At 36.7% G+C, this 12,213-nt stretch overlaps 1 protein-coding gene across 1 annotated transcript in view; it reads left to right on the top strand.

Annotated features, from left to right (window-relative positions):
* unc13ba (unc-13 homolog Ba (C. elegans)) overlaps nucleotides 1–9,995 on the top strand; it is a 56,686-nt gene extending 46,691 nt beyond the window's left edge. The window contains exons 37-48 of the mRNA XM_016288314.1: nucleotides 1,670–1,690; nucleotides 1,857–1,883; nucleotides 2,854–2,942; nucleotides 3,276–3,422; nucleotides 4,457–4,580; nucleotides 5,378–5,422; nucleotides 5,502–5,573; nucleotides 5,883–6,030; nucleotides 6,164–6,220; nucleotides 7,567–7,659; nucleotides 7,776–7,935; nucleotides 8,099–9,995. Of these exons, the coding sequence (XP_016143800.1) occupies nucleotides 1,670–1,690; nucleotides 1,857–1,883; nucleotides 2,854–2,942; nucleotides 3,276–3,422; nucleotides 4,457–4,580; nucleotides 5,378–5,422; nucleotides 5,502–5,573; nucleotides 5,883–6,030; nucleotides 6,164–6,220; nucleotides 7,567–7,659; nucleotides 7,776–7,935; nucleotides 8,099–8,384 (1,269 nt within the window). The 3' untranslated portion in view covers nucleotides 8,385–9,995. The remainder of the gene's footprint in view (nucleotides 1–1,669; nucleotides 1,691–1,856; nucleotides 1,884–2,853; nucleotides 2,943–3,275; nucleotides 3,423–4,456; nucleotides 4,581–5,377; nucleotides 5,423–5,501; nucleotides 5,574–5,882; nucleotides 6,031–6,163; nucleotides 6,221–7,566; nucleotides 7,660–7,775; nucleotides 7,936–8,098) is intronic.
* Nucleotides 9,996–12,213: the final 2,218 nt, after the last annotated feature.

Genomic DNA, 12,213 nt, shown 5'->3' with positions numbered 1-12,213 from the left:
TCAGACATAATGTAACTAAAATTAAAATAAATAACAAATACAAATAATACAAATCAAACGACAGTAGTTTATCAGTAATCCTAAAAAATAACACTGCCAAACACACATGCTAAAAAAAACAACTTACTTACACGTAGTAAGATATGGTTATAAAAACTGAAACAGAAGCGTAACAAGTAATAGGAAAGAGGAGAAATAAAAAGCGATACACCTATACAGACATAATAAATTCAGACATAATGTAACTAAAATTAAAATAAATAACAAATACAAATAATACAAATCAAACGACAGTAGTTTATCAGTAATCCTAAAAAATAACACTGCCAAACACACATGCTAAAAAAAAACAACTTACTTACACGTAGTAAGATATGGTTATAAAAACTGAAACAGAAGCGTAACAAGTAATAGGAAAGAGGAGAAATAAAACGCGTTACTTATTTTTTGCCAGTGTCCTGCTCGGTGGAGTCGCACGGTAGAGTCGATGGTCTTTACACTCTTCGGTCTGCACACGAGGAGGCCGTCACGCGACCGCTGCCGCGGTAAACTAAGCTTTTTTATACCCGTCTAACAAAATACTAAATTAATTCAGCTGGACACACTTTCCTTATTTTTTCACAACAAATGGCCAAGCAAGCGCAGACACTGACGAGATACGCGATACAGAACGAGACCAAACGCGATGTCAGCACGTCTCCACACAGTAAACAAAACAGGCATATTAAAGACATTAATATTGTTACAAAACATTTCAAATAAAGACTGGAGTTATGTCTGTTGAAAATTCAGCTTTGGTATAACAGGAATAAATTTAAGCATTTTAAAATGTAATGAAATACAAATCAGTTCTTTTAAATTGTAATAACATTTCTATGGAAGCCCGTTTCCGCCACTGAATAAAAAATAAAAAAGGTAATTTTTTTTCTCAAAATTGCGTGATATAAACTCAAAATTGCGAGTTAAAAAGTCATAATTGTGAGACATAAAGTCACAATTCATGTGACTTTATGTCTCAACCCCCCGCCTCAAAATTAGACTTTAACTCGCAATTACGAGTTTATATCTCACAATTCTGTGAAAAAAGTCAGATTTGTGCAATAAAAAGTCGCAATAAACGTTTTTTTCTTTTTTTATTCAGTGGCGGAAACGGGCTTCCATACATTTCACAATATTGCTGTTTTTAATGTATTAGAGATTAGAGCACAAGAGGCTTTCAAAAACCTTCTTTGCAAAATCTTACCAAACGTTTGAAAGGTAGTCTAGCCGGAATGTATGCATATTCAGATACTGAACTGGCCCCTGAAGTTTTCTGGACTCAACTGCATCCACCAACCAGAATGTAATCACACTAAGCAAATTGTCCATCACTTAATACACATTACACAAAAAGATAGCCACTAAGACTCACACACAATATTTGTCATGAGTAACTTTGCTAACTCTGAGAGATGGTGGTATGAGCTCTGTCATCAGGAGCATTTATCGCTATTGGACTCCAGATTATTTAACTTGGTGTCTGCTGTGACGAGTAAATGCAGTTGTCAATGCCAAACACTGATTATGTGAATGTGACCTTAGACCGAGACTAGATTAGACCTTACATCTGTCTGACTTTGAATGTCTTTCCCATTTAATTTATTCTGTTTGTTTGTATTTTATTCTTCAGCCCAAAGATGAGGGAAAAGAGGTGTGTGGTGTTTCTCTTGCAGTTGAAATGTTAACATTCCTGTATTTATCTCAATTCTAACATTCAGAAGCGTCTGTGCAATCGATGATTTGCTCAGCTGGATCATTTTTCTCTCTGTGCCTTTTCTTTTGTTTTCCCGTGTTATTTTCACTCTGTCCCTCGGTAGAAAGAGGCAACAGTCCACACAAAAAAGGTGCGATAATCATCATGGGTGTATGTGTGAGTGAGACTGTGTCATGTTGTTTTGCTAGAAGCCTGGCTATCTCTTTCCTCCTCCTGAGACTTTCCCTATCACTGTGATGGCATAGTGCAAATAGACGTTCAGACAAACACGCATTTATGATCAGTTCAGTGCATTCATTGGCCACAAGTATTTGTTGACTTAAGCCACAATTAAAAATGTAACAATTTCCACTAAATTTTACAACCAGAAAGTGTCCAAATAAAACTATATCTGAAATAAACGAATATATTTGTATACGTTTGCTTAAAAAGCTTGCTTGTGCAACCTTTCTTTAATGTAAATAGCATTTGGTTTGATACTTTATCACAATGACGTTCATATATTGTGGTTCAAGTGTCCAAATACTTTTTGGGGCCGCATTCTTGTGCAAATAAATGATAAAGATGCTATTGTTCTATATTTTGAAAGTCTAATTGGTGCTTTCCGTCTTTGAATAGCCATAGGCTAGAAGACAGAAAGCAAACAAAACCTACTTATAAGTTTTCTCTGTTCTACCACCCTGAACCAAATCTACATCCCTTACTGTCGATATTGTGCGACGTTTTAATTGTTCTTTCTCGGCAGCATTAAATTGGATAAACAAATTTGTCCAAGGTTCATTATGGGAATGAAAGCGTAACTTCCTCACTCTTTGTTTTGGTATTTTTACACCTGCTTTAATTAAGCTGTTGTTGGATCTGACAGATATATTGCGGAATATGTTTCTTACCGTTGAAAAACGACTTTAATAGAGAATGTTTCCAATTTGTTTCACTTCCCTGATGCTGATGCACTTGCAGAACCATGACAAACAGACATGGTTACATCTTTTCCTTGCCTCTCCGCGCCTCTGCCTAGTTTAAATTTGATATTTTCTATTAAACTAGCACTTCTTCCCGTGTGTGTGTGTGTGTGTGTGTGCATGTGTTACTCTCAGCAGCTCGACTCGGAGGCTGCAGATATCCTCAGTGACCTGCAAGGGAAGCTTAATTCTGTTCTGGATAACCTGAGTGGCATGTTTGCCAAGAGGTAAACTTAATTTTCTGAGCCTGAATTTCATCTGAATATCATTATTACAATGCTTCTGAGTGTTCTGCTTATAAATACCACCTGTGTCAGAAAATCACTATTATTTGTTTTTTTTACTTTAATTCTAAAAATATTTTATTTTGATGCATTTTGAATGCATCTATAAACATAAACTATAAATTAATACAATATAAACATTGCACTACAGAAAAATCTATTTTGGAAATAGTGTGGTTATCTCTGTCGTCTTGCTTGTTGGACTAATTTTTAATCTTACATTTTTCCCCCACATACCATTCCTATGTCCCTCTCGCTCTTTCTGTATGTGTATAGTTTCCAGGCTCGTATGAATGCATGTGTGCGTCAGATGGCGGAGATCCTGTATCAGATTAAAGGACCTCTGAATCAGAACACTCGTAACACAGCGGAGGCTGATGCAGACAACGTACTGCGGCCGCTTATGGAGTTCCTCGACACAAAGTCAGTTCAGCTCAACTTCCTTTAGTAGCTTTTAAGACCAGTTTCCGATCAGTTGTCAATTTTTTCACACTAAGGTGTCTCCGTGTGTGTGCCTATTTCTGTTTCTTGGCACACTTGGTATTCTAAAAAAAAAAAGAGTAGAGAAAAGTGAAATAATAACCTGTCATTAGTTCAGTGGTTCTCAAACTTTTTTGGTCGCGCCCCCCTTTAAACCTATAAAAAAATCTGGTGCCCCCCCCCACCCTTCCCGAATCCCCATCCCACCTGAGACTACCAAAAAAATGTATGCTTTTTTAATTTAAAAAACCTACAGGGAAAAAAAAACACCTGCATCACTTGAAACATTGAAAAATACCATAGAGATTAACTGTTATTATTATTATTATTATTCTCTCTGTTATTTATTAATTTATTGTGGGTTTCATGCTGTCCGCTAAGGCATAGGACACACACAGGCTTTCCTCCTCACCAACAACATAAAACACCGTGTCTACACCGGACACAAGCGGCAAAATACAGTAGAACCCATTATAATCAGTGACGCTGTGTACACTGCGACACGACACGCCAAATCCCAGACAGTAAACTGATGCCTTGTTCTATTTATGACGTACTGACACAAAGTTAAAATGATTTGCAACGGTCGCTTTGTCGCGTCCAGTGTAGAGCTGTTGCGGCGCGACGTGTAGCGTCCGGTATAGACACAGTGAGTGAAGCCGAGAGCAAGATATACCTCGTCATATTTTCTGCATTTGAATGGCCAGCACCTGCCTGGGTCTGTGCGACTTCATCTATGTCTTTTCTCTTCCCTTTCACAAACCGATCCATCTCCCATTCTAAGTTACGTCCTTTGGTTTTATTTCTTTTCTTTTTCTGCTGATGGCCCGCGCCCCCCCCTGGCAGGCACGCCCCACACTTTGAGAACCACTGCATTAGTTGAATAGTACTGTATCTCATAAATTCCCCAGAGAAATTCCCCCGACTGCCGAATGTAAAATGTACATACACATGTCTGTTTGCGATGTGTGTTGCAGCCTCAGCATCTTTGCGGACATATGTGACAAGACTGTGTTGAAGCGTGTGCTAAAGGACCTCTGGAGGACTGTTCTGATCTGCATGGAGAAAACGATTGTGTTACCTCAGAGCAGCGACAGTATAGTGAGCTATTTTACAGGACACATATACATGACGTTTAGTGTAAAATGATTCTCTGTCCCTGCTCTCAGAACAGCATGTATGCTCTTTTACTGGCACAAAGTGGTCATTATCAATGCTTATTATTATTTCAATTGTCAGTGTTAGTATACTATCTAGGAAAAGCAATGAGTACAGGACTCAAGCATTCAGAAGTGACAGCGATGATCAATCATGAAAACACAATAGTTCCTTTTGTGTTATTTATTCAGTTTTTCAGTTTTTATTTTATTTTAGATTTATTTTATTGTAGAATTTTGCATTTGCAAAAAAGAAAAAGAAAAAAAGATTGTCACAAACGAGAAGTGACAGTGGTGATTGATCATGAAAATAATTCCATAACATTTCCTCAAAATGAAAATGTTATTTTATTTTTACCATATTTGATTTATTTCTACATTTATTTTATTTTAAAAAAGAGCCTAATTTTTCTTGTTTTTTGAGAAGCCCTTTTCTACCTGGTGGTAACTTGTCTGATTTGTTAGACTGCAATTTCCACAGTGTTTTTAAGTTCAAACTATATTTTAATTGAGATGGCATCTGCGCTGCTCATGGCAAGTTGTTGAAATAAAAATGTCTAGGAGATAAATGTTTGCATAGTATTAGACTTATACTTGTACTAGAGTAGACAACATGGCCATAATGGCCTTTCTATAGTTAACATACTTTTGACATTTAGGATGTTAATAATATAATATTTGTCAGCCAATACTGGCAGGTAGAGGTTTGAAATAATAATAATTATTTTTTTATTATTACAGGGAGCTCAACTTCTTACTGCTGCTAAGGAACTGTCTAAACTAAAGGTATTAACCATAAACACTTGAAAGGTATAATCTATAGCCTAAGGCAGTGGGTGTGGCTAATGCTTCTCTCTCATTATAGGGAGGGGTGGAGCCAAAGAGCTTGTCACCAAGGCAATGTGTGATCTTGGAGGCAGCACTGGATTCAATCAAGGTGTGTTGGTGGATATGGCATGCATGCTGAGTTCCAACACGTTGAAGTGTCGAGTGTCTGCTTAAAAACAGAACTGTCACACCAAGTCAACACATTGCACACTAAGTGTTTGGGTTCTTGGGATCGGTGCGTCATTAAAGTGTGTGGGAAGGAGAGAGAAACTGAAAGAGTCTGAGAAAGATGCTCACCACAGGCATGACTTCTCACACATAATATTGTGGTCAGACAAAATAAGTTACTGTGAACTGTAGCACCTTTTGCAGAAGGAAATTCGTGCTAATTTTCTCTCTCTAACCTGCTACTGGGTAGATCTTCTTCCATGCTGGTGGAAACGGTTTAAAGAAAGTGTACCTGGAGAAAAGCCCTGAGCTGTCGTCGCTGCGTTATGCTCTCTCCCTATATACACAGACCACAGATGCTCTTATCAAGGCGTTTGTGACAACACAGCATGCTCAGGGTGAGATACATACACTTGCACACGTTCAGTGGCTGACTTTTATCAACCCTTGCACATGGCCACACAATCTGTATAAATTATTTGACATTTGCAAGACTCATAGATTTTTAAAATGAAACATTTTTTCTTGCAGTTCAAAATGGTATGGGCATCAGGATCACCCCCAAGGAGAATGTTCGACCCGACAGAGGTGGGTCGAAGATTCGTTCATCCTTGACTCTTTGAAGGGCTAGAAAGAGAGAGAGTCTGAATTAAATACAGAAATATAGGAACTTGTGGGGAAAATGGAATAAATTAATAAAATAATAAAAAATAATATACAATAATTTAAAGTATACATGCATACAATCAAAAGTTAAGGGGTCAGTAAGTTATTTTTTTTAGTCTCCTATGTTAAAAAGGCTATGATAATTTCACCAAAAACAGTAAAATAGCAATATTGTGTAATATCATTTTAATTTAAAATAAGTGCTTTCTATTTTAATATATTTTCAAGTGTAATTTATTCCAGTGATCGCTAAGCTGAATTTTCAGCAGCCATTGCTTTAGTCCTAGTGTCTCCTCATTCTTCAGAAATTATTGTAATATGCATTTTTGCTGCTCGAGAAATATTTCTTATTATTCTTAGCGTTTTTTTTAATTGTTAAATTTTTTTCACGTTTTCACGTTTGTTTGAAATGGAAATCCTTTGTAACATATTGAACAGTAGTGTGTTAATATATGTGTGTATTTTTTTGTGAATGCATATATATATATATATGTACACATTTATCAAAAATATTTTTCAAAATTGACTCTCTGATGCCTTTGATATTTTTAGCATTTTATGAAAAGATTGAATTTCTCTTCCAACAAATCCACTGCTCATTACTTGATTCTTCATTAAATATTTTGTCTAATTTGATTACGCTTAAGCTACCACTAGTTTTACTATATCAATTGTAATGACACATTTTACAGCATTTCATTAAAATCCGTTCCTTAGCATTCCATATTTTTAACCACACTCACAGTATTAAGTGTGAAAACTACATACTGTGTGTTACCCTGGAGACCCTGGAGTCTTAAGTCGCTGGAGTATATTTGTAGCAATAGCCAAAAATACATTGTATGGGTCAAAATTATTGATTTTTCTTTTATGCCAAAAATCATTAGGATATTAAGTAAAGATCATGTTCCATGAAGATATTTTGTAAGTTTCCTACCGTAAATATATCAAAACTTCAGTTTTGATTAGTAATATGCATGGCTAAGAACTTCATTTGGACAACTTTAAAGGCGATTTTCTCAATATTTAGATTTTTTTGCACCCTCAGATTCCAGATTATCAAATAGTTGTATCTCGGCCAAATATTGTCCTATCCTAACAAACCATGCATCAATGCAAAGCTTATTTATTCAGATTTCAGACCATGTATAAATCTCAATTTCGAAAAAATGACCCTTATGACTGGTTTTGTGGTCCAGGGTCGCATATATTTGATTATAATATGTTGAATATACAGTGTTTGTGAAATGAAGTGGTTTGATTGACAGGCTCTGGGGTCGAGCGGCCGATTGGGGAAGCGGTGATTCAGCTGGATTTGTCGCCCCCAGCTGGAAACACTGAGCAGAAACTCGGCGTCCGAGGTAAGAGCTAAATTTAGGACTCTTATCTGTGCATTTAAGTGTCTGGTGAGATAATGACAATTTAATCAAGTCCCCCTGGTGTCTTTTTATGAACTCTTTATCTCTTTCTCTTCCAGTGATTGCAGTAAATGACATGAAATGGCAGACCTCAGGGATGTTTCGTCCATTTGTGGATGTTAACCTGGTCGGCCCACAGCTTACAGAGAAGAAACGAAAATTCACAACCAAATCGAAAAACAACAGCTGGACTGCAAAGTACAACGAGGCCTTTCAATTGTGAGTAAAAACGCGTCTACTCGCTTTGAAATACCAGCATTTTCTATAAGAACAATACTAATACTTACTAGCAGTTAAACTATTATAAAAAAAAAATATATATATATATATATATATATATATAAAAAAAATGTGTATTGTTTCCTTCCTTTATTTCAATCAGTGTGTTGGGTAAAGGCGTGAGTCTGGACTGCTATGAGATTCAGATATCGGTGAAGGATTATTGTTTCGGTCGTGCGGATCGGATGGTCGGGATCGCAGTACTGCAGCTGCGAGACATAGCAGACCGGAAAAGCTGCGTGTGCTGGTGCCCCTTGGGTCCGCGTATCAACATTGATGAAACCGGGACCACCGCACTACGAATCCTCTCTCAGCGCTCAACTGATGAGGTTGCCAAAGAGTTTGTCAAACTAAAGTCTGAGACCAGACCTGCTGAAGAGGGGAGGTGAAGATGAAACTCAAGGTTGACCGCCTCAATTTGTCATTAGGATTAAAGCGGACTGATTAAAACAGAAGAGACTTTGATAATACGAGACGAATGAAAACACTGACAGGCAAACAAGCGTTCACAAACCAATCACACAAGGACCTACACTGTTTATAAAATTGCGTATGTTTATTCAAAGCCTTAAGAGTCACTTAACTGTCTGACTGGCTTTGCATCGCACTCTACATTATGGGCAACAACTCACAAAATGAGTGCTAGCGTTGAGAATAGCGTTCCCACCGTCATGGAAACTCTGGAAATATCAGGGAATTTTCAGATGTTGGTTTCCAGGCATGAAAAGTCAGTATTTAAATATTTAATCAGAAATCCCAGCATTTTTGTATGTAGTTAAACAACTTGAAAATTCATGGAAATATTAAGAACTCTTAAAAAGCCAGAATACTAAAATATTTTGTTGGCTAGAAATTGATATTTGTGAGAGCAGTCTCTGTTTTATGAAAATTATCTCGTTAATCAAATGACTTGAAAAGTCGTGCAAATTAAAAAAAACTTAATATTTTGCAATATGCAAAATATTTTGTTGGCTAGAAATTTATTTGTAATCTGCATTTTTTCACAAAAATGATCTAGGTATTCAAATGACTGGAAAAGTCATGAAAATAATACAAAAAAAGTCTTAAAAAGTCGAAACTAAAATGATTTGTTGGCTAGAAATTGGTATTTGTGAGTGCGATCTCTGAATTCTTTGCAACAATGTTTACAAAATTATCTAGTTTATCAAACAACTTGAAAAGTCATCAAAATTTATTGGTAAAAATGTGTGGGAGCCCTGTGAGAAGAGAAAAGCAGAACGCTACGCATTTTACTGAGCACTTCACAGTTATTTCAAACGCATCGTAATGAAAGGTATAAATGACATTACAAAAAAAATGTGAGAAGATGCGAGAGTTTTGTTAAACATGAGTCTATGGGCTCATTCCACATGTTCTCCGTGGCCTTCTGAATGGGAGGAGTCTTATAGCAGGGGGAGTGGTCTAACAAGATTGATTTACATTGGCTGCCTATTCTTTGATTGCCAGGCACAGATATGCACATTTAGACACATGTTTTTCTCTATTGGTCTTGTTCATTAATGTGTTCTTGAAATCTTATCTGTGATACCTTCAATATATTCATCACCTTAACTTGAAAGACACTTCTAATAGTCTGACTGCTCCAAAGATCATAGTAATCCCCCCAAGTCTCAAAACAGATAAATACGCAAGTAAATAAGGACAAATATAGACCAGCCAGTAGTGGCAGCCAATGAGAAGGGATGTACTGTATGAAACTGTTTACCTTGTGCCAAGTAGTTTGTATGCTCTCTTTTTTGAGGTGTAATGGAGTTATGGTTCGTTTTGTTTGTAATATATGCACAACCAAACAGGCGTAAACACAGTCTGTAAAGTAGACTACCACATGTGCATGCATTTATTGTAAAATCCAGCTTTTGGTCATATGTTTATTTATGTTTTGTCAATATGTGGAAAGCTATTTCTGTACTTTAAGCTATGGAAGAGATCACAGATTGAATTGATATTCTGAATTTATTTATAAATTATTTATGAATTAACGTGCGACTCTGATCTTTCTTTCTGATGTGCATTTGGATGCATAGATCTGTGGTTGTAAAACCTACACTCATTCTTTCTAACGTTCGATATGACTACGGTTCTTCCTCTTAAACCATTTCCTCTCTTCCTTTGTCTTTAGCATTTAGCAGCAGAAACATGTCATTTTGAGTGTTCCTTCTCTCTTTAGCAGTTCCTCTAGAGGAATCCGATCCTTGCCCAGCTTTGTTGTTCAAAACCACCAGGCCATTTCACTCCTTGACCTCTGCCTTTAATAAGGTGATCTGTTTTAAAAATCAGTGAAACGGAGGTAAGACTCGTTTCTGTATAATGCAGATCAATTATTTGCATTTAATGTTGGTGTATTTTGATGTGGAATACATATATTTAATAGTGGGTGAATTACATTAACGTGCCCCTATTATGGGTTATGAAAGGTTCATATTTTGGTTTTAGGAGTCCCCAACAACAGGTTGACATGCATGCAAGGTCAAAAAACACTTTCATTGTCTTATAATATGCTTTTTTTTTTTTTACCTTACTTGCTCAACAACTCCCAAACGATTTGTTAAACGATAAATTTTTCCAAACCCCTCCTTTGCGTGACGCTAATCGGCGGTGATTGGTCCGATTGGTCTCATTTTCATTTCATCTTGCTTGTAATGCCTGATAAAGCAGCGTTTGTGAGCGCAGTGCTGCTTTGTGTACAGTGTTACCGGGGAAACAGCTACCGCTCCAACAGCGGCACCTAGTGGCAAAGAATGAATTTACATTTTCATTCAGACCAACCTTGAAAAGACCAACAAGTGGGCGGGGCAATATGCTAATGTTTCATTTTGACTTCAACATGAAACGGCTTGGGATTCGTTTTAAAAACGACTCGTTTCAATGATTCAGAGTCGACTCTTTCTTTTGAGAGACAATAACTTTATACACGGTGCACTTACAGATTTAAAACTCGGCAGTTTGTTTTCATTCACGTAGATGTTACACACTGCATGAAAGGTAACTTTCAAAAATCCATAATAGGGGCACTTTAATGTTGTGGCATATACTTTTTCACATCTAAAGTAAAGCTATTTACATGGAAAAGTGTTTAATGACAGTAAGTACTCTTTGTGTGTATTTGAGAGACAATAACTTTATACACGGTGCACTTACAGATTTAAAACTCGGCAGGATGTTTTCATTCACGTAGAGCTGTGTTACACAGCAAGAAAGGTAACTTTCAAAAATCCATAATAGGGGCACTTTAATGTTGTGGCATATACTTCACATCTAAAGTAAAGCTATTTACATGGAAAAGTGTTTAATGACAGTAAGTACTCTTTGTGTGTGTGTGTGTGTGTGTTAGTATGCTCAAGAGTGTTTAATAGTTCAGATTAGTATGATTAACCTGTTTTCTTTTCTTTATAATAAGGTTACCTATAGTCATTTCCTCATAAAACATGTTGCATGCATTTTTGAGCAGTGCTGTATCAGGACTATTTTAATGATTATTCACTTACTGGACAGAAATAAGTCACTGGCCTGTGATAGCTTTCTACCTAAATTTATGCTTGAATACTTGGTTATAGTTTTGCGGACAAATTCTTTCCCAGAAGTGAACAAAATATTATATATATATATATATATATATATCTGAGGACTTGCTTGACTGTGTAACTGATTATAATTAGCTTTATATAAAAACAGAAGTCCTTGTTTAGATGGTTAAGTAAACATGTATATTGTGTGTGTTTAGTCTGTGTGTGTGTGGCCTTGTGGTCATAGTGAACATGCTCAGTACTGCTGTACTTTGTCAGCGGTTAGAGGAATGGGGGAAAAAATGGCTAGCTTCACTTTTTGGTGTGCAGGAAATCGATACTTTTCTAGCAAGTAAGTGGGTGAGAGAGAGAGAGAGAGAGAGAGAGAGAGAGAGAGAGAGAGAGATGTATAGAGATCTTAAAAGTTTTTTTACACCGGAAGACCAAGAGTAAATGTTACCTCAGATAAACTATCACTAGAGTGGAGCAAGAAAGAGAAACACAGAGGAGAGCATTGCAAGTTGCTGCCCCTCTTCCTTGTTTATGTGTGTGTGTGTGTGTGTGTGTATGTGTGTGTGTGTGTGTGTGTGTGTGTGTGAGAATGAGTCTAGGCTGGATGCCTGCACTCCCTGTTTCCCATCAACATAAAGTGAGAGCAGATGGAAGACTGAGAAGCGAGAGAAAGGAGGAGGAG

The sequence above is a fragment of the Sinocyclocheilus grahami genome, unplaced genomic scaffold (genome assembly GCF_001515645.1).
Source record: "Sinocyclocheilus grahami isolate Dianchi unplaced genomic scaffold, SAMN03320097.WGS_v1.1 scaffold230.1, whole genome shotgun sequence".
Lineage (NCBI taxonomy): Eukaryota > Metazoa > Chordata > Actinopteri > Cypriniformes > Cyprinidae > Sinocyclocheilus > Sinocyclocheilus grahami.
Note: the sequence above shows the minus strand (reverse complement) of the source record. Positions and strands in the feature narration are given on the sequence as shown.